This window comes from Phyllobates terribilis, unplaced genomic scaffold (assembly GCF_046119375.1).
Source record: "Phyllobates terribilis strain yellow unplaced genomic scaffold, ASM4611937v1 Scaffold_1__5_contigs__length_1240528914, whole genome shotgun sequence".
NCBI classification, from domain to species: Eukaryota; Metazoa; Chordata; class Amphibia; order Anura; family Dendrobatidae; genus Phyllobates; species Phyllobates terribilis.
Window position 1 is genome coordinate 475785644 of NW_027362761.1, and position 23686 is coordinate 475809329.

The 23686-nt window shown below is 43.4% G+C and overlaps 1 protein-coding gene across 1 annotated transcript in view; it reads right to left on the reverse strand.

The window, feature by feature from the left end:
* Nucleotides 1-22501, reverse strand: part of ATG10 (autophagy related 10) — a 267723-nt gene extending 245222 nt beyond the window's left edge. The window contains exon 1 of the mRNA XM_073679166.1: nt 22430-22501. Within this exon, the coding sequence (XP_073535267.1) occupies nt 22430-22463 (34 nt within the window). The 5' untranslated portion in view covers nt 22464-22501. The remainder of the gene's footprint in view (nt 1-22429) is intronic.
* Between the last annotated feature and the right edge of the window lie 1185 nt (nt 22502-23686).

Genomic DNA, 23686 nt, shown 5'->3' on the forward strand with positions numbered 1-23686 from the left:
GGATTTATATAGTGTGACCCAAGAGAATGTCAAAAAATAAAAAAATAAATGTATACTTACCCTCCGATGGCCCCCGGTGTCCTGCTTCACTCCGTTCTCCCTTGCCGGCAGCGGTAACTGAAGGACCTGCCGACGTCAGAGTCGCGTGACCCGTCACATGACTCTGACGTCAGCGCAGGTCCTTCATTCCATCGCGAAGTGCCGGGAAGCAAGGAGGAGCGCAGCGCGGGCCGCCGAAAGGTACATATATATTTATTTTTTATTTTATTCTTTTTTACAGCTTTTTTTAATGGTACCTGGATGTGGATGAGACTCTCCTCTACACCCTGGTACCATCCGCACATTAGAAAGCGCCAATTACGCAAGTACAGATGCAGTCTTGCGGAATTGGCGCGTTCTAATGCAAGTCAATGGCGGCGAAAACGCAGCACTTCCGCAAAATAATTGGTAGTGCTGCGTTTTTTTCCGCAATGATAATCCGCAGCGGAAATTTCCGCAGCATGTGCACAGCGCATGCGGATTATCATTGGGGGACATGGCAGGCCTTCTACCATGCGATTTTTAAGCGTTTCTGCAGCGTTTTTGCCGCTGCGGAAACGCTTAAAAAACGCATCGTGGGCACACAGCCTCATAGAAGCCCAGGTTGCTTTGATAGCAGCCTTCAGCTCGTCTGCATTGTTGGGTCTGGTGTCTCTCATCTTCCTCTTGACAATACCCCATAGATTCTCTATGGGGTTAAGGTCAGGCAAGTTTGCTGGCCAATCAAGCACTGTAATACTGTTGCTTTTAAACCAGGTATTGCTACTCTTGGCAGTGTGGACAGGTGCCAAGTCCTGCTGGAGAATGAAATTTCCATCTCCAAAAAGCTTGTCGGCAGAGGGAAGCACGAAATGCTCTAAAATTTCCTGGTAGACGGCTGCGCTGACTTTGGTCTTGATAAAACACAGTGGACCTACACCAGCAGATGACATGGCTCCCCAAACCATTACTGATTGTGGAAACTTCACACTAGACCTCAAGCAGCTTGGATTGTGGCCTCTCCACTCTTCCTCCAGACTCTGGGACCTTGATTTCCAAATGAAATGCAAAATTTACTTTCTTCAGAAAACAACACCTTGGACCACTAAGCAACAGTCCAGGTCTTTTTCTCCTAGCCCAGGTAAGAAGCATCTGGCATTGTCTATTGGTCATGACTGGCTTGACACAAGGAATGCGACACTTGTAGCCCATGTCCTGCATATATCTGTGTGTGGTGGCTCTTGAAGCAATGACTCCAGCAGCAGTCCACTCCTTGTGAATATCCCCCAAATTTTTGAATGGCCTTTCTTAATCCTTTCAAGGCTGTGGTTATCCCGGTTGCTTGTGCACCTTTTTCTACCCCACTTTTTCCTTCCACTCAACTTTCCATTAATATGCTTGGACACAGCACTCTGTGAACAGACAGCTTCTTTAGCAAAGACCTTTTGTGGCTTACCCTCCTTGTGGAGTGTGTCAATGACTGCCTTCTGGACATCTGTCAAGTTAGCAGTCTTCCCCATGATTGTGGAGCCTACTGAAACAGACTAAGGGACCTGTTTAAATGCATCAGAAGCATTTGCAGGTGTTTTTTGTTAATTATTCTAATTTACTGAGATAATGACTTTTGTGTTTTCATTGGTTGTAAGCCATAATCACCAACATTAACAGAAATAAACACTTGAAATAGATCACTTTGTTTGTAATGACTCTATATAATATATGAGTTTCACTTTTTGTATTGAAGAACGGAAATAAATTAACTTTTTGTTGATATTCTAATTTAGTGAGATGCACCTGTATATAGCACCATTAATTCCACAGCGCTTTACAGACATTATCGGCACTGTCCCCATTGGGGCTCACAATCTAGATTCCCTATCAATATGTCTTTGGAAAGTGGGAAGAAACTGGAGAATCCAGAGGAAACCCACACAAACACGGGGAGAACATACAAACTCCTTGCAGATGTTGTCCTTGGTTGGATTTGAACCCAGGACCCCAGCGCTGAAAGGCTGCAGTGCTAACCACTGAGCCACCGTGTTGCCACAGAAAAGACTCAGTATAAGGGCGCAGACCGTTGTATAACTCGCAAGAGAATCACATCACAATCCACGGACTGTCTGTCTGCTCTTCTGATCTGAGCTTGACAGCTCCATAGACATACATGATGTCACGCTCAGGTCAGGTGAGCCGACGGCCAGTCCGAGCATTGCCATGCAATCCTTGCATGAGTAATACGGCAGTCTGACTGTGCCCTAATTTGTATTTTACTCATTGAAATCCCTGGTGTTTGTATGTATACTAGTCTAGTGGACGGTCCTACTAGTGATAGACAGCTATTTCTGCATGCACAGTCATACAGAGAAGACTGTCAATCACTGAGTAGGACCGCCCACTGGACTCCTATATATACAAACACCAGGGATTTCTATGAGTAAAATACAAGATTTACTGAAACTTTTCTCACAAAGCTATATATCAATTTGATCAGCTCCTCCTGCTCTATAACATCCGGAATACATATCCGATACTATTTTAAACATGACAGGTTCCCTTTAAACCTTTATTGTGGCATCCAATCTTTTTTTTTCATCTTTCAAAACACTGATACCTGTTAAGAATAATCTGAAATATTGGTGGGCATTAGTGATGAGCGAGTAGGTTTTGTTAACCCTTTCGCCGAGTATGCTCGGGCGAGCACCAAGTAGCTATAGCTGCTCAGTGATATGTTTGAATCACTCCCGTGTGCATGATTTGCAACGGTTTGACAGCTTTAATGCATGTGAGGAATGTGTAAGAAATAGACGTTCCTCCCATGTATTAAAGCTGTCAGTCGCAAATCATGCACACGGGAGTGATTCAAACATATCACTGAGCAGCTGTAACTACTTGGTGCTCGCCCGAGCATACTCGGTGAAAGGGTTAACAAAACATACTCGCTCATCACTAGTGGGCATTTATGCAAGATAATTACTAGACAATTAAAAAAGTGAAGTTTATTTTAAATCCTATTCTCAGTATGTAAAAGAATTATGTTTCCTAAATGCATATGCTCTAATGGTTATACATTTCTGGCGTAAAGCGGCTACAGCTAGCCACACAGTTAAGATCTTCGGCTAACAGTTATTTCTCCTTGCTACATCATAAACATGCCAGTTTGACTATGAATGCATGTTTTTATCAATGGAAAAATGAAAAAAGCTGGTGCCAGGGGTTTAGATGTGATTTGTCTACAGAAATGTGTATGACCCAACATCCAGTATAGATAGTGCACAATACAAGCCGTCAGATCCTTGAGGGGAGATATCTATACTCGAGGTTGGTAGCTTCAGTGATGTAAGCCCGGGAAAGTATGCTCCAGCACGTATAGCGCTGAGAGAGTTAATAGGGTGTATCAGGGCCAGGTTTACGAGCAGTCAAAGAGATGGGTGGGACTGGCTGCTCACATATCCCCACCGGGGGGGGGGGAAGTGGTACGGCAAATAAAATGGAGCCCAGTTGTCTCATTCAGTGTCTGTGGATGGAGATGTGTAGATCTCCAGTGTGTTGATCTTTGCTAAGGACTCAAGAGCTGAACATTAACTCAAGCGGGCGAACCCGCAATTCTGTATGAACTATTTACTTTGTGTTTTCACTTTGTGCTGGAAAAAGGTGTCTTTTTGTTTTGTTTTTTCCTGAGTGGTTTATGAAGTCTTAAATAAACCAGCCTGGACATTTTAATGAAAACGGCTTCTTGTGTCTACCTCAAACGCAACTGAGTAGAAACCCTACAAAGAGTATATATTGCACCCATTAAAATGTATAGTTGAGTCTCATCTGAAAATGGATGAGGCTTATGCATACTGTGATTTTATTCACTGTTCGTCCATGTGAAAAACAGACCAACACTTTGATTTAATATTCAACAGTGTTTCCAAATGGCCCAAAAATAAGATCACCTGAATGTACCCCAACAATGACTTTACCCACCTCTGACATCTCTGTAGCATCGGTAGTCCCTGCCTCCTGCTAGGCAGGGACGCCGTTCCCCTCACCTCTCCGCTCCGTGCCCGGCGTCTTCCTCCCGCTCTGCTGGCAGCGCGCGCTGCTTCCCGGCCTCTGTGCTTAGGGCGCGCGCGCGCGCTCCCCCTCTCTTAAAGGGGCCGCGCGCGCCGTCCTAAGGAGTCCCCGGCCAATGGCCGGAGGACCTCACCATATATAAGGCACCTCCTCCAAAATGGAGGTGCCCGAGCAATGTTGTTGCAAAGCCTTTCAACTCTGCTTCAGCCCTCAGGTCCCGTTACCAGTTACCTGCCAGTCACCTGCCAGATTCCTGCTTGATACCTGCCTGATACCTGCCTGATATCTGCTTACCTGCTTGCTATCCTGTGGTCCGACAGTCTGCCTACCAGCACCTGCCAGTCTGTCTATGGATCAGTCCGCCTGCGGACCAGGAAGTACCTGCTAGATACCTGCCTGCCTGTCCAGAGACTCTTACTCGCTCACCTGGGAGCGCTCACCTGCTACCTACCTGCTAGCCTACCTGGAGGCTTAGCTGTCACTTGCTGTGACCACCTGCCTGTCCAGAGACTCTTGCCCGCTCACCTGGGAGCGCTCACCTGCTACCTGCCTGCTAGCCTACCTGGAGGCTCTGCCGTCACTTGCCGTGACCACCTGCCTGTCCAGAGACTCTTGCCCGCTCACCTGGGAGCGCTCACCTGCTACCTGCCTGCTAGCCTACCTGGAGGCTCTGCCGTCACTTGCCGTGACCACCTGCCTGTCCAGAGACTCTTGCCTGCTCACCTGGGAGCGCTCACCTGCTACCTGCCTGCTAGCCTACCTGGAGGCTCTGCCATCACTTGCCGTGACCACCTGCCTGTCCAGAGACTCTAGCCCGCTCACCTGGGAGCGCTCACCTGCTACCTGCCTGCTAGCCTATCTAGAGACTCTTCCCTGCTGTCACTTGCCGTGACCACCTGCCCGTCTAGAGACTCATACCCTGCTGTCACTTGCCGTGACCATCAGCCTGTCAAGAGACTGTCCCCGTCACTTGCCGTGACTTCCTGCCCTTCTACCCAGAGACTGTCCCTGTCACTTGCCGTGACTACCTGCCCGCCTTCCCTGGGAGCCACCCGCTTCCTTACAAGGACTGCCCCTTTGTATAGTTGCTCAGAGGTTCCACCTCCCAGACCCGTTACAGTTTGCTCGGGCCATGGAACCCGGTGGCACCCAAGCTCCCTCGCTCTCGAACCTATGCCATGAACTCTCCCGTCAGAGGTCCCAACAGGAGTCCATCCTGAGCCACCTGCGTAGTGTTAACTCCCGCCTGGACACACTGACTACATCTTCGGGACCGGCTTCCAGTCGCACGACTCCTACCCCGGCAGCGCCGCTGCCCATCAATTCCATGGCATCTCTTCCCGGTGCCCGCCTCACCGCCCCACCTCGTTTTGGCAGAGATCCTGGTCAGGCACGGGGCTTCATTAACCTGTGCACTCTGCACTTCGAACTGTTGGCACACCAGTTTACCACCGACCGAGCCAAAGTAGCCTTCATCATGTCCCATCTCACGGGGGAGGCGCTGGCTTGGCTAAAATCCTCTATGGGAGAGAGGAGATCCCCTGGTGTCCAATCTGCCAGCCTTTCTTTCGGCTTTCCGGAAGGTCTTCGACGAACCAGGACGGAGGACCTCATCCGCCTCATCTCTGCTACACCTCCGCCAAGGAAGTCTCACCGTGGGCCAATGTGCCATACGGTTCCGTACCCTTGCTTCGGAGCTTGCCTGGGATAACGACGCCCTGGTGTCCGTCTTCTGGGAGGGTCTGTCCGGCCGTATTAAAGATGAACTCGCCGGTCGGGACATTCCTACCACTCTCGACGACTTAATTACACTAGCCACCCGGATTCACATCCGGTTCCAGGAGCTCACCAAAGAGGTCACCAGTGAGAGGAGGTTTCCACGCCTTGCCCCTACCTTCCAGAGATCCGTCACTTCCTCCGTTACTCCTCCGGCGCACTCACCCGATCCTATGCAGGTCGACCAGACCAAGATGGTCAAGACCCGTCAAGAATTACGCCGTGCCGAGGGGAGCTGCTTCTACTGTGGCAGTAAGGAGCACCGGATCCGTTCCTGCCCGGAGAGGTCGGGAAACGCCTGTGTCTAGGATCGCTCAGAGAGGTCACCCTAGACAGAAATAAACCCTCTCCATCTCTAATGCTGTCGGTCTCTATCATCTGCGGGGAGAACCGTTATTTTGAACTGGCTCAACTTGACTCTGGAGCTGTCGGAAATCTCATTTCTCAGTCCCTGGTAGAGAAATACCGCATTCCCACCAAACCTCTGGCTGTACCCTTATCTGTCGCCGCCGTGGATGGGGGCCTCTTACCACATCCCATCCAACTCATCACCGAATCCATAACTCTGCAGGTGGGAATGCTGCACTCTGAGAGCATCTGCTTCTACCTTGGCTCCAGAGACACGCTCCCGTGCTTGATTGGCAGACCGGAGAAGTTCTTCGCTGGGGACAGGACAGCCATAAGACTTGTTTAGTTCCCGTTCATCCTGCTCGTCCTTCTCCTACCCCAGCCAATCTACCCGGCCTACCGGCTCCCTATTGGTCTTTCGCGGACGTCTTTAATAAAAGAGAAGCATAGACCATACGACTGCCCAATCGACCTGATACCCGGCGCTACTCCTCCCCGTGGGCGTATTTACCCTTTGTCCGCTGCTGAGACCCGGTTCATGTCTGAATATATTGAGGAGAATCTGGCCCGGGGATTTATCCGGAAGTCTACCTCCCCGGCGGGAGCAGGCTTCTTCTTCGTCAAAAAGAAGGACGGCTCACTCCGTCCCTGTATAGACTATAGAGGCCTTAACCAGATCACAGTGAAGAATAAATACCCCCTTCCGCTCATTCCTGAATTATTTGATCGTCTGAGGGGGGCTATAATCTTCACCAAGCTGGACCTCCGTGGGGCGTATAATCTGGTCCGTATCCGTCAGGGGGATGAATGGAAGACGGCATTCAACACCCGGGACGGCCACTATGAATATCTTGTAATGCCCTTCGGTCTCTGTAACGCTCCCGCCGTCTTTCAATGACATCTTCCGTGACCTTCTCTACTCCTGCGTGGTGGTGTACCTGGACGACATCTGGGTCTTCTCTCCGGATCTTCTCACTCACCGGAGGGACGTTCGTCAGGTCCTGCTCAGGCTCAGGCCGAACCACCTCTACGCTAAATATGAGAAGTGCCTCTTTGAGCAGACCTCGCTTCCGTTTCTGGGCTACATAATCTCTCAGACCGGCCTACAAATGGACCCTGAGAAACTGTCTGCCATCCAGAAGTGGCCCCGACCAGAGGGGTTGAAGGCTATTCAGCGGTTCCTGGGCTTCGCCAACTACTACCGTCTCTTCATTCCGCACTTCTCTTCCCGGACTGCCCCTATCTCGACACTCACCCGTAAGGGCGCTAATCCCAGAGAATGGCCGCCTGAAGCAGAGGAGGCCTTCCTTTCCTTAAAACAAGCTTTTTCCTCCGCCCCTGTGCTGCATCGTCCGGACGGCAACAAACAATTGTTTCTAGAAGTCGACGCTTCCTCCTCCGGAGCCGGAGCAGTACTTACCCAAAAGTCGTCTTCCAGAAGAATGGTAACTTGCGGCTTCCTCTCCAAACTCTTCTCCTCTTCTGAGCGCAATTATTCTATAGGAGACCGAGAATTGTTGGCCATTAAGCTGGCACTGGAGGAGTGGCGTTACCTGCTCGAGGGGGCTCTTCACCCGGTAATAATTTACACAGACCACAAGAACTTGGCTTACCTCCAGAGTGCCCAGAGACTTAACCCGCGCCAATTTCATTCTTCATTTTCGCCCGGCTGACAAAAACATCAAAGCTGATGCCTTATCCCGATCCTTTTTGGTCTCTGATCTTGAGGAGGAGCCTAAACACATCATCGACCCCGCCAAAGTAATGCAAGTGGCCCCCGTGAATCTAAATCGTCTTCCACCCGGTAAGACGTTCGTAACTGTTCCTGATCGTGAGAAGGTTCTACACTGGGGACACTCGTCCAAGCTAGCTGGCCACGCTGGTCAGAAAAATACCCTCCAGCTTATTACCCGGCATTACTGGTGGCCTACCCTGCACAAGGACGTAATAGACTTTGTTTCAGCCTGTGTGTCCTGCGCCCGCAACAAGGTTCCGAGACATCTGCCTGCCGGCCGTCTCCTTCCACTTCCTGTACCTGCTGCCCCGTGGCAGCATATAGCTATGGACTTTATAACAGACCTCCCTGTCTCTGCCGGTTGTACGGTCATATGGGTGGTCGCTGACCGCTTTTCCAAAATGGCTCACTTTATTCCCCTGCCTGGTCTCCCGTCTGCATCAGAGTTAGCTAAAGACTTTATCCATCATGTCTTCCGTCTTCATGGTCTTCCTCTCCACATCGTATCCGACCGAGGGGTTCAGTTCACCTCTCGTTTTTGGCGAGCCATGTGTAAACTGCTGGGGGTCACCTTGGACTTTTCTTCCGCTTATCACCCACAGTCCAATGGCCAAGTAGAACGGATCAACCAAATTTTAACCAGTTACCTCCGGCACTTTGTTAATGCTCACCATTCCGACCGGGTGGATCTTTTACCGTGGGCCGAATTCTCTTACAATAATCACGAGAGCGAATCTTCCTCCAAATCCCCGTTTTTTGTAGTCTTCGGTCAGCATCCTCGGATCCCGTTTCCCGTCTCCGCCTCGGTGGACAATCCGGCTGCGGAATCTCTCGTTAACGAATTTTCCTCCATTTGGGAAAGTACCAGATCCGCACTTCTTCAGTCATCCGAGCGGATGAAAAAACAGGCTGACAAGAGACGTCTGGATCCACCACAATTCCGTCCTGGAGATAAGGTCTGGCTCTCGTCCAAATATGTCCGGCTCAAGATTCCTTCCTACAAGTTAGGGCCTCGGTTCATCGGCCCACTGGAAGTTATCAAACAAATCAACCCGGTGGCCTATAAATTGAAACTCCCGGCCAATTTGCGGATTCTTAACTCCTTCCATGTATCTCTACTCAAACCCGTGATACTTAACTCTTTTTCCAAGTCTACAGGTACGCCTCCTGCTCCGGTTTCCGCTGAAAACGAGTTTGAGGTAGAGAACATTCTGGCCACCAAAAGGGTAAGAGGAAGGACCTTTTTTCTAGTGGATTGGAAGGGGTTTGGTCCTGAGGAGAGAACATGGGAGCCCCGGGAGAACATCCATGCCCCGCTCATCCTTGATAAATTTCTGTCTGGCCTAAAAAAGGGGGGGCCTAAAGGGGGGGGGGGTACTGTAGCGTCGGCGTCCCTGCCTCCTGCTAGGCAGGGACGCCGTTACCCTCACCTCTCCGCTCCGTGCCCGACGTCTTCCTCCCGCTCTGCTGGCAGCGCGCGCTGCTTCCCGGCCCCTGTGCTTAGGGCGCGCGCGCACGCGCTCCCCCTCTCTTAAAGAGGCCACGCGCGCCGTCCTAAGGAGTCCCCGGCCAATGGCCGGAGGACCTCACCATATATAAGGCACCTCCTCCAAAATGGAGGTGCCCGAGCAATGTTGTTGCAAAGCCTTTCAACTCTGCTTCAGCCCTCAGGTCCCGTTACCAGTTACCTGCCAGTCACCTGCCAGATTCCTGCTTGATACCTGCCTGATACCTGCCTGATATCTGCTTGCCTGCTTGCTATCCTGTGGTCCGACAGTCTGCCTACCAGCACCTGCCAGTCTGTCTATGGATCAGTCCGCCTGCGGACCAGGAAGTACCTGCTAGATACCTGCCTGATACCTGCCTGCCTGTCCAGAGACTCTTACTCGCTCACCTGGGAGCGCTCACCGGCTACCTACCTGCTAGCCTACCTGGAGGCTTAGCCGTCACTTGCTGTGACCACCTGCCTGTCCAGAGACTCTTGCCCGCTCACCTGGGAGCGCTCACCTGCTACCTGCCTGCTAGCCTACCTGGAGGCTCTGTCGTCACTTGCCGTGACCACCTGCCTGTCCAGAGACTCTTGCCCGCTCACTTGGGAGCGCTCACCTGCTACCTGCCTGCTAGTCTACCTGGAGGCTCTGCCATCACTTGCCGTGACCACCTGCCTGTCCAGAGACTCTTGCCCACTCACCTGGGAGCGCTCACCTGCTACCTGCCTGCTAGCTTACCTGGAGGCTCTGCCGTCACTTGCCGTGACCACCTGCCTGTTCAGAGACTCTTGCCCGCTCACCAGGGAGCGCTCACCTGCTACCTGCCTGCTAGCCTATCTAGAGACTCTTCCCTGCTGTCACTTGCCGTGACCACCTGCTCGTCTAGAGACTCATACCCTGCTGTCACTTGCCGAGACCATCCGCCTGTCAAGAGACTGTCCCCGTCACTTGCCGTGACTTCCTGCTCTTCTACCCAGAGGTTCTCAATGGGGTTGAGGTCAGGGGAGCATGGGGTCCACACCATAAGTTTGTCCCCTTTTATGCCCATAGCAGCCAGAGATGCACATGTGTTATGTGCAGCATGAGACGGGGCATTATCATGCATGAAATGATCTCGATGGTCCAGATGGATGGAGTGGAGAATGGCTGGTTGATAGACACCCCATGCAAACACGGCTACGGTGCTAACAAGGAGGAGGTGGAGTAATGTTTTGGGCTGGAAACATGGGGAGAGAGATTGTCGGCCCCTTTAGGATCCCTGAAGAGGTAAAGGTATGTGCACACGATGCAGAAATGAAGCAGAAAATTTCTGCATCATTTCTGCATCTCCCTGGCAGAAAAAACGCATGCATGTGCATGCGTTTTTCCTGCAGAATACATGCGGATCCACATGTGGATTCACATGCGTTTCCGCATGCAGATTGACAAGCGCTTTCCAGGCGATTAGCATCACTTGGAAAGTGCTTGACAACTAGGTCACACTATATAAATCCATGCAAACAGCATGGATTTATATAGTGTGACCCGAGAGAGTGTATATACTTACCTCTGATGGCCCGCGCTGTCCTGCTTTACACTCCGTTCTCCCGGCTGCCGGCAACTTTGAATTGAAAGACCTGCCGACGTCAGCGTCACGTGACCCGTCACATGACTCTGACGTCAGCGCAGGTCCTTCAACTCACTGCAAGTGCCGGGAACCAAGCAGGAGCGCTGCGCGGGCCGACAGATGGTAAGTATATATATATTTTTTATTTTATTCTTGTTTTACAGCTTTTTTAATGGTACCTGGGTGTGGAGGAGACTCTCCTCTTCTCCACACTCGGGTACCATCCGCACATTAGAACGCGCCAATAACGCAAGTACAGATGCAGTCTTGCGGAATTGGCGCGTTCTAATGCAAGTTAATGGCGGCAAAAACGCCGCGTTTACGCAAAATTAATTGACATGCTGCGGATTTTTGAGCGCAGCGTTTACGCTGCGGAAAAATCCGCATCATGGGCACAGCACATGCGGATTTCAATTGGGGAACATTGCTGCCCTTCTACCATGCGTTTTTCATGCGTTTCCGCGGCGTTTCCGCAACTGCAAAAACGCCGCGGAAAAACCATTAAATACGCATCGTGTGAACTCAGCCTAAAGATGAACTCCATAATGTATGTGGAGTTTCTCAAACAGCACTTCCTGCCATGGTTCAAGAAGAAGAACCGTGTATTCCACAGCAAGATCATTTTCATGCATGATAATGCACCGTCTCATGCTGCGCATAACACATCTGCATCTCTGGCTGATATGGGCATAAAAGGGGACAAACTTATGGTGTGGCACCCATGCTCCCCTGACCTCAACCCCATTCAGAACCTCTGGAGCATCATCAAAAGGAGTGTCTATGATGGCGGGAGGCAGTTCACATCTAAGCAACAGCTCTGGGAGGGTATTCTGTCCTCATGCAAAACAATTGAAGCAGAAACCATCCAAAACCTGACAAATTCAATGGACGAGAGAGTTCAGAAGCTCCTTTCGAACAAGGGGTCCTATGTGCAATTGTAACATCACCTAGAATAAAGTTTTGAGTTGAAAACAGATTGATTTTAGTTTGTAATAATCTGCTAATGCTTATAATTTAAAAAAATGACCATTTTTTTGTTCTTTATTAAAATGAAAAGGTTGAAAACTCTGCTGTGCATAATAATTTGGAACATGCATTTTGAGTTTTTTATTTTTTTAAAAATATACTGTTATCATAGGCAGTTTGTACAAAAACCTTTCAATTGTACTCTAATAGTTATTTGACTGGAAAATTACAATGACTGCAATTCATATAGGTAATTTGGGAAAATCTGAGAAAATATTATTTCCATAATAATTTGGAAAACAGTGTAATACCTCCTCTTCCATGCTTCATGCTGGGAACCAGGCATGTAGAGTCCATCCGTTCACCTTTTCTGCGTCGCACAAAGACACGGTGGTTGGAACCAAAGATCTCAAATTTGGACTCATCAGACCAAAGCAGAGATTTCCACTGGTCTAATGTCCATTCCTTGTGTTCTTTAGCCCAAACAAGTCTCTTCTGCTTGTTGCCTGTCCTTAGCAGTGGTTTCCTAGCAGCTATTTTACCATGAAGGCCTGCTGCACAAAGTCTCCTCTTAACAGTTGTTGTAGAGATGTGTCTGCTGCTAGAACTCTGTGTGGCATTGACCTGGTCTCTAATCTGAGCTGCTGTTAACCTGCGACTTCTGAGGCTGGTGACTCGGATAAACTTATCCTCCGAAGCAGAGGTGACTCTTGGTCTTCCTTTCCTAGGGCGGTCCTCATGTGAGCCAGTTTCATTGTAGCGCTTGATCGCTTTTGCAACTGCACTTGGGGACACTTTCAAAGTTTGCCCAATTTTTCGGACTGACTGACCTTCATTTCTTAAAGTAATGATGGCCACTCGTTTTTCTTTACTTAGCTGCTTTTTTCTTGCCATAATACAAATTGTAACAGTCTATTCAGTAGGACTATCAGCTGTGTATCCACCTGACTTCTGCACAACACAACTGATGGTCCCAACCCCATTTATAAGGCAAGAAATCCCACATATTAAACCTGACAGGGCACACCTGTGAAGTGAAAACCATTTCCGGTGACTACCTCTTGAAGCTCATCAAGAGAATGCCAAGAGTGTGCAAAGCAGTCATCAAAGCAAAAGGTGGCTACTTTGAAGAAGCTAGAATATAAGACATATTTTCAGTTGTTTCACACTTTTTTGTTAAGTATATAATTCCACATGTGTTATTTCACAGTTTTGATGCCTTCAGTGTGAATGTACAATTTTCATAGTCATGAAAATACAGAAAAATCTTTAAATGAGGTATGTCCAAACTTTTGGTCTGTACTGTGTATATATATATATATATATATATATATATATATATATATATATATATATATGCACATACATGTGTGTATTAATATCTGTGTGTATATATATATATTAATGCATGTATCTATAAATGTGCCTGTGTGATATATGTGTGTATATCTATATTTGTGCAAGTGGATATATGTGTGTATATCTATATTTGAGCAAGTGTATATATGTGTGTATCTATATTTGTGTAAGTGTATGTATATGTGTGTATCTATATTTGTGTAAGTGTATATATGTGTGTATCTATATTTGTGTAAGTGTACAGTATATATATGTATCTATATTAGTGTAAGTGTATATATATGTGTGTATCTATATTAGTGTAAGTGTGTATATATGTGTGTGTATCTATATTTGTGTAAGTGTATATATGTGTGTATCTATATTAGTGTAAGTGTATATATATGTGTGTATCTATATTAGTGTGAGTGTATATGTGTGTATCTATATTCGTGTAAGTGTATATATATGTGTGTATCTATATTAGTGTAAGTGTATATATATGTGTGTATCTATATTAGTGTAAGTGTATATATATATATGTATCTATAGTAGTGTAAGTGTATATATATGTGTGTATCTATATTAGTGTAAGTGTATATATATGTGTGTATCTATATTAGTGTAAGTGTATATATATGTGTGTATCTATATTTGTGTAAGTGTATATGTGTGTATCTATATTAGTGTAAGTGTATATATATGTGTATCTATATTAGTGTAAGTGTATATACAGTGCCTACAAGTAGTATTCAACCCCCTGCAGATTTAGCTGGTGAGATAAGATGCAAATAAGTTAGAGCCTTCAAACTGCAAACGAGAGTAGGTTTTATGAACAGAAGCATAAATCTTACAAACCAAAAAGTTATGTTGCTCAGTTGAATTTTATTAAATTTTAAACATAAAAGTGTGGGTCAATTATTATACAACCCCTATGTTTAATATTTTGTGGAATAACCCTTGTTTGCAATTACAGCTAATAATCGTCTTTTATAAGACCTGATCAGGCCGGCACAGGTCTGTGGAGTTATCTTGGCCCACTCCTCCATGCAGATCTTCTCCAAGTTATCTAGGTTCTTTGGGTGTCTCATGTGGACTTTATTCTTGAGCTCCTTCCACAAGTTTTCAATTGGGTTAAGGTCAGGAGACTGACTAGGCCACTCCAACACCTTGACTTTTTCCCTATTGAACCAGGCCTTGGTTTTCTTGGCTGTGTGCTTTGGGTCATTGTCTTGTTGGAAGATGAAATTACGACCCATCTTAAGATCCTTGATGGAGGAGCGGAGGTTCTTGGCCAAAATCTCCAGGTAGGCCGTGCTATCCATCTTCCCATGGATGCGGACCAGATGGCCAGGCCCCTTGGCAGAGAAACAGCCCCACAGCATGATGCTGCCACCACCATGCTTGACTGTAGGGATGGTATTCTTGGGGTCGTATGCAGTGCCATCCAGTCTCCAAACGTCACGTGTGTGGTTGGCACCAAAGATCTCGATCTTGGTCTCATCAGACCATAGAATGTTGAACCAGTCTGTCTCAGAGTCCTCCAAGTGATCATGAGCAAACTGTAGACGAGCCTTGACATGACGCTTTGAAAGTAAAGGTACCTTACGGGCTCGTCTGGAACGGAGACCATTGCGGTGGAATACGTTACTTATGGTATTGACTGAAACCAATGTCCCCACTGCCATGAGATCTTCCCGGAGCTCCTTCCTTGTTGTCCTTGGGTTAGCCTTGACTCTTCGGACAAGACTGGCCTCGGCACGGGAGGACACTTTCAAAGGCTGTCCTGGCCGTGGAAGGCTAACAGTAGTTCCATAAGCCTTCCACTTACGGATGATGCTCCCAACAGTGGAGACAGGTAGGCCCAACTCCTTGGAAAGGGTTTTGTACCCCTTGCCTGCCTTGTGACCCTCCACGATCTTGTCTCTGATGGCCTTGGAATGCACCTTTGTCTTTCCCATATTGACCATGTCTGAGTGCTGTTCACAAGTTTGGGGAGGGTCTTAAATAGTCAGAAAAGGCTGGCAAAAGAGATCTTTAATCCACACATGTGAAGCTCATTATTCTTGGTGCCTGAACTACTTCTTAATACTTTAGGGGGACCAAACAGAATTCTTGTGGTTTGAGGGGTTGAATAATAAATGACACTCTGAATTAACTTTTTACGTTTTAAAAAAAAAAAATAAAAAAAAATTTGCTGCAGTGCATTTCCCACTTCCAGGCTGATCTACAGTACAAATGTCACAATGCCAAGTTAATTCCGCATGTGTCAACCAGCTAAATCTGCAGGGGGTTGAATACTACTTGTAGGCACTGTATATATGTGTGTATCTATATTTGTGTAAGTGTATATATGAGTGTATCTATATTTGTGTAAGTGTATATATGTGTGTATCTATATTCGTGTGAGTGTATATATATGTGTGTATCTATATTATTGTAAGGGAATATATATGTGTGTATCTATATTAGTGTAAGTGTATATATATGTGTGTATCTATATTAGTGTAAGTGTATATATATGTGTGTATCTATATTTGTGTAAGTGTATATATATGTGTGTATCTATATTAGTGTAAGTGTATATATATGTGTGTATCTATATTAGTGTAAGTGTATATATGAGTGTATCTATATTAGTGTAAGTGTATATATATGTGTGTATCTATATTTGTGTAAGTGTATATATATATATGTGTATCTATATTTGTGTAAGTGTATATATATGTGTGTATCTATATTAGTGTAAGTGTATATATATATATGTATCTATATTAGTGTAAGTGTATATATGAGTATATCTATATTAGTGTAAGTGTATATATATGTGTGTATCTATATTAGTGTAAGTGTATATATGTGTGTATCTATATTAGTGTAAGTGTATATATATGTGTGTATCTATATTAGTGTAAGTGTATATATATATGTGTGTATCTATATTTGTGTAAGTGTATATATATATGTGTATCTATATTAGTGTAAGTGTATATATGAGTGTATCTATATTAGTGTAAGTGTATATATACAGTACAGACCAAAAGTTTGGACACACCTTCTCATTTAAAGATTTTTCTGTATGTTCATGACTTTGAAAATTGTACATTCACACTGAAGGCATCAAAATTATGAAGTAAGACATGTGGAATTATATGCTTAACAAAATAAGTGTGAAACAACTGAAAATATGTCTTATATTTTAGGTTCTTCAATGTAGCCACCTTTTGCTTTGATGACTGCTTGGCACACTCTTGGCATTCTCTTGATGAGCTTCAAGACGTAGTCACCGGAAATGGTCTTCCAACAATCTTGAAGGAGTTGCCAGAGATGCTTAGCACTTGTTGGCCCTTTTGCCTTCACTCTGTGGTCCAGCTCACCCCAAACCATCTCAATTGAGTTCAGGTCTGGTGACTGTGGAGGCCAGGTCATCTGGCGTAGCACCCCATCACTCTTCTTCTTGGTCAAATAGCCCTTACACAGCCTGGAGGTGTGTTTGGGGTCATTGTCCTGTTGAAAAATAAATGATGGTCCAACTAAGCGCAAACCAGATGGAATAGCATGCCGCTGCAAGATGCTGTGGTAGCCATGCTGATTCAGTATGCCTTCAATTTTGAATAAATCCCCAACAGTGTCACCAGCAAAGCACCCCCACACCATCACACCTCCTCCTCCATGCTTCATGGTGGGAACCAGGCATGTAGAGTCCATCCGTTCACCTTTTCTGCGTCACACAAAGACACGGTGGTTGGAACCAAAGATCTCAAATTTGGACTCATCAGACCAAAGCACAGATTTCCACTGGTCTAATGTCCATTCCTTGTGTTCTTTAGCCCAAACAAGTCTCTTCTGCTTGTTGCCTGTCCTTAGCAGTGATTTCCTAGCAGCTATTTTACCATGAAGGCCTGCTGCACAAAGTCTCCTCTTAACAGCTGTTGAAGAGATGTGTCTGCTGCTAGAACTCTGTGTGGCATTGACCTGGTCTCTAATTTGAGCTGCTGTTAACCTGCGATTTCTGAGGCTGGTGACTCGGATAAACTTATCCTCAGAAGCAGAGGTGACTCTTGGTCTTCCTTTCCTGGGGTGGTCCTCATGTGAGACAGTTTCTTTGTAGCGCTTGATGGTTTTTGCAACTGCACTTGGGGACACTTTCAAAGTTCTCCCAATTTTTCGCACTGACTGACCTTCATTTCTTAAAGTAATGATGGCCACTCGTTTTTCTTTACTTAGCTGCTTTTTTCTTGCCATAATACAAATTCTAACAGTCTATTCAGTAGGACTATCAGCTGTGTATCCACCTGACTTCTGCACAACACAACTGATGGTCCCAACCCCATTTATAAGGCAAGAAATCCCACTTATTAAACCTGACAGGGCACACCTGTGAAGGGAAAACCATTTCCGGTGACTACCTCTTGAAGCTCATCAAGAAAATGCCAAGAGTGTGCAAAGCAGTCATCAAAGCAAAAGGTGGCTACTTTGAAGAACCTAGAATATAATACAAATTTTCAGTTGTTTCACACTTTTTTGTTAAGTATATAATTCCACATGTGTTAATTCATAGTTTTGATGCCTTCAGTGTGAATGTACAATTTTCATAGTCATGAAAATACAGAAAATTCTTTAAATGAGAAGGTGTGTCCAAACTTTTGGTCTGTACTGTATGTGTGTATCTATGTTAGTGTAAGTGTATATATATGTGTGTATCTATATTAGTGTAAGTGTATATATATATGTGTGTATCTATATTAGTGTAAGTGTATATATATATATATGTGTATCTATATTAGTGTAAGTGTGTATATATGTATCTATATTAGTGTAAGTGTATATTTATGTGTGTATCTATATTAGTGTAAGTGTATATATATGTGTGTATCTACAGTATATTCGTGTAAGTGTATATATATGTGTGTATCTATATTTGTGTGTATCTATATTAGTGTAAGTGTATATATGTGTGTATCTATATTAGTGTAAGTGTATATATATGTGTGTATCTATATTAGTGTAAGTGTATATATGTGTGTATCTATATTAGTGTAAGTGTATATATATATGTGTGTATCTATATTTGTGTAAGTGTATATATATGTGTGTATCTATATTTGTGTAAGTGTATATATATATATGTGTTTATCTATATTAGTGTAAGTGTATATATATATGTGTGTATCTATATTAGTGTAAGTGTATATATATGTATCTGTATTAGTGTAAGTGTATATATATGTGTGTATCTATATTAGTGTAAGTGTATATATGTGTGTATCTATATTAGTGTAAGCGTATATATATGTGTGCATCTATATATGTGTAAGTGTATATATATATATGTGTGTATCTACAGTATATTCGTGTAAGTGTATATATATGTGTGTATCTATATTAGTGTAAGTGTATATATGTGTGTATCTATATTAGTGTAAGCGTATATATATGTGTGCATCTATATATGTGTAAGTGTATATATATATATGTGTGTATCTATATTAGTGTAAGTGTATATATATGTGTGTATCTATATTAGTGTAAGTGTATATATATGTGTGTATCTATATTTGTGTAAGTGTATATATATATGTGTGTGTATCTATATTCGTGTGAGTGTATATGTGTGTATCTATATTAGTGTAAGTGTATATATATGTGTGTATCTATATTTGTGTAAGTGTATATATATATGTGTGTATCTATATTCGTGTGAGTATATATGTGTGTATCTATATTAGTGTAAGTGTATATATATGTGTGTATCTATATTAGTGTAAGTGTATATATGTGTGTATCTATATTAGTGTAAGTGTATATATATGTGTGTATATATATTAGTGTAAGTGTATATATGTGTGTATCTATATTAGTGTAAGTGTATATATGAGTGTATCTATATTAGTTTAAGTGTATATATATATGTGTGTATCTATATTAGTGTAAGTGTATATATATGTGTGTATCTATATTAGTGTAAGTGTATATATATATGTATCTATATTAGTGTAAGTGTATATATATGTGTGTATCTATATTAGTGTAAGTGTATATATATGTGTGTATCTATATTAGTGTAAGTGTATATATGTGTGTATCTATATTAGTGTAAGTGTATATATATATGTATCTATATTAGTGTAAGTGTATATATATGTGTGTATCTATATTAGTGTAAGTGTATATATATATGTGTATCTATATTAGTGTAAGTGTATATATATGTGTGTATCTATATTAGTGTAAGTGTATATATATATGTATCTATATTAGTGTAAGTGTATATATATGTGTGTATCTATATTAGTGTAAGTGTATATATATATGTATCTATATTAGTGTAAGTGTATATATATGTGTGTATCTATATTAGTGTAAGTGTATATATATATATGTATCTATATTAGTGTAAGTGTATATATATGTGTGTATCTATATTAGTGTAAGTGTATATATATGTGTGTATCTATATTATTGTAAGGGAATATATATGTGTGTATCTATATTAGTGTAAGTGTATATATATGTGTGTATCTATATTAGTGTAAGTGTATATATATATGTATCTATATTAGTGTAAGTGTATATATATGTGTGTATCTATATTAGTGTAAGTGTATATATATATATGTATCTATATTAGTGTAAGTGTATATATATGTGTGTATCTATATTAGTGTAAGTGTATATACAGTACAGACCAAAAGTTTGGACACACCTTCTCATTTAAAGATTTTTCTGTATTTTCATGACTATGAAAATTGTACATTCACACTGAAGGCATTAAAACTATGAATTAACACATGTGGAATTATATACTTAACAAAAAAAGTGTGAAACAACTGAAAATATGTGTTATATTCTATGTTCTTCAAAGTAGCCACCTTTTGCCTTGATGACTGCTTTGCACACTCTTGGCATTCTCTTGATGAGCTTCAAGTGGTAGTCACCGGAAATGGTCTTCCAACAATCTTGAAGGAGTTCCCAGAGATGCTTAGCACTTGTTGGCCCTTTTGCCTACACTCTGCGGTCCAGCTCACCCCAAACCATCTCGATTGGGTTCAGGTCTGGTGACTGTGGAGGCCAGGTCATCTGGCGTAGCACCCCATCACTCTCGCTCTTGGTCAAATAGCCCTTACACAGCCTGGAGGTGTGTTTGGGGTCATTTTCCTGTTGAAAAATAAATGATGGTCCAACTAAACGCAAACCAGATGGAATAGCATGCCGCTGCAAGATGCTTTGGTAACCATGCTGGTTCAGTATGCCTTCAATTTTGAATAAATCCCCAACAGTGTCACCAGCAAAGCACCCCCACACCATCACACCTCCTCCTCCATGCTTCACGGTGGGAACCAGGCATGTAGAGTCCATCCGTTCACCTTTTCTGCGTCGCACAAAGACACGGTGGTTGGAACCAAAGATCTCAAATTTGGACTCATCAGACAAAAGCACAGATTTCCACTGGTCTAATGTCCATTCCTTGTGTTCTTTAGCCCAAACAAGTCTCTTCTGCTTGTTGCCTGTCCTTAGCAGTGGTTTCCTAGCAGCTATTTTACCATGAAGGCCTGCTGCACAAAGTCTCCTCTTAACAGTTGTTGTAGAGATGTGTCTGCTGCTAGAACTCTGTGTGGCATTGACCTGGTCTCTAATCTGAGCTGCTGTTAACCTGCGATTTCTGAGGCTGGTGACTCGGATAAACTTATCCTCAGAAGCAGAGGTGACTCTTGGTCTTCCTTTCCTGGAGCGGTTATCATGTGAGCCAGTTTCTTTGTAGCGCTTGATGGTTTTTGCAACTGCACTTGGGGACACTTTCAAAGTTTTCCCAATTTTTTGCACTGACTGACCTTCATTTCTTAAAGTAATGATGGCCACTCGTTTTTCGTTACTTAGCTGCTTTTTTCTTGCCATAATACAAATTCTAACAGTCTATTCAGTAGGACTATCAGCTGTGTATCCAGCAGACTTCTGCACAACACAACTGATGGTCCCAACCCCATTTATAATGCAAGGAATCCCACTTATTAAACCTGACAGGGCACACCTGTGAAGTGAAAACCATTTCCGGTGACTACCACTTGAAGCTCATCAAGAGAATGCCAAGAGTGTGCAAAGCAGTCATCAAAGCAAAAGGTGGCTACTTTGAAGAACCTAGAATATAAGACATATTTTCAGTTGTTTCACACTTTTTTGTTAAGTATATAATTCCACATGTGTTAATTCATAGTTTTGATGCCTTCAGTGTGAATGTACAATTTTCATAGTCATGAAAATACAGAAAAATCTTTAAATGAGGTGTGTCCAAACTTTTGGTCTGTACTGTATATGTGTGTATCTATATTATTGTAAGGGAATATATATGTGTGTATCTATATTAGTGTAAGTGTATATATATGTGTGTATCTATATTAGTGTAAGTGTATATATATATGTATCTATATTAGTGTAAGTGTATATATATATGTGTGTATCTATATTAGTGTAAGTGTATATATATGTGTGTATCTATATTAGTGTAAGTGTATATATATATGTATCTATATTAGTGTAAGTGTATATATATGTGTGTATCTATATTAGTGTAAGTGTATATATGTGTGTATCTATATTAGTGTAAGTGTATATATATGTGTGTATCTATATTAGTGTAAGTGTATATATGTGTGTATCTATATTAGTGTAAGTGTATATATATGTGTGTATCTATATTAGTGTAAGTGTATATATATGTGTATCTATATTAGTGTAAGTGTATATATATATGTATCTATATTAGTGTAAGTGTATATATATATGTGTGTATCTATATTAGTGTAAGTGTATATATATATGTGTGTATCTATATTAGTGTAAGTGTATATATGTGTGTATCTATATTAGTGTAAGTGTATATATATATGTGTGTATCTATATTAGTGTAAGTGTATATATATATGTATCTATATTAGTGTAAGTGTATATATATATGTATCTATATTAGTGTAAGTGTATATATATGTTGTATCTATATGTGTGTACATTTCTGCACGCACCAATATAAAAGCTCCTATTCCTCCTTTCTCCATTGCCTTTGTGCACATTTCGCAGATTCACATAAACACAACTCACATGTCTTCCTGCTCTCCCATGCCTCTCCCAGCATGCTTTGCTTCACACTACCGTAATCTACTGTATAGAGCAGCCTGTGCACATTACCACATGTTTATACTATGTAGCCTGTTCCCTCACTATTGGGGCATGCTGTATGGCCCCTTCTGATGAGGGGGCAGCCCCCCTGCAGACCACAAGCTCTTTGTTTTAGTTTTATCTAAGAAATGTGCAGGTGAAATATATTGTTTTTTTCAAAATATATTTTTGTGGAAACTGAGACATCAGAAAATGCCCTTCCTGCAGAGCAGGTATACAAGACTGCCACTGCTTATGGTGTATATACATGTCTGATTATGTATATGGGACTATTCCCGCTTTATTCCTGGCAGGGAAGGAAAACCTTGTTCAAAGAAAGCAAAATTCTGCTGCCAGAGTTCAGCTCTGCAGACGACGTCTGTCCCGTCCAAAACCTGCTGCCACAATGATGATGCCCCTAAGGCTATGTGCACACGATGCAGAAATGCTCCGGATTTTTCCTGAGCGTTTCTGCATCTCTCTGGCAGAAAAACGCATGCGGATTGTACATGCATTTTCCTGCCAGGGACATGTGGATGTGAAGCGTTCTTCACTTGCATTTCCGCATGCGGGTTGACAAGCGATTTTAGCATCACTTAGAAAGTGCTTGACAACTTGGTCACACTATATAAATCCATGCAAACGGCATGGATTTATGTAGTGTGACCCCAAAGAATGGTTAAAAATTAAAAAATAAATCTATACTTACCTTCCGCCAGAAGGTAAGTATATATTTATTTTTTATTTTATTCTTTTTTTTACAGTTTTCTATGGTGCCCAGGTCCGGAGGAGAGTCTCCTGTCCTCCACAACCGGGTACCATCCCCACATTGAAACGCATGGATTCCGCATGTACAGATGCAGTGATGCGTAATCCATGCGTTCCAATGCAAGTCAATGGCGGCGAAAACGCAGTTCTTCCGCAAAATAATTGGTAGTGCTGCGTCTTTTTCCACAATGATAATCAGCAGCGGAAATTTCCGCAGCATGTGCACAGCACATGCGGATTATCATTGGGGAACATGGCAGGCCTTCTACCATGCATGTTTTAAGCATTTCTGCAGCATTTTTGCCGCTGCGGAAACGCTTAAAAAACGCATCGTGGGCACACAGCCTAAAAACAATAATACTCAAAATAGTAGTACCTGTTTAGGCCCCACTAAATACCGCTTCATAGTAGCATACCCAGTGTCAGACTGGG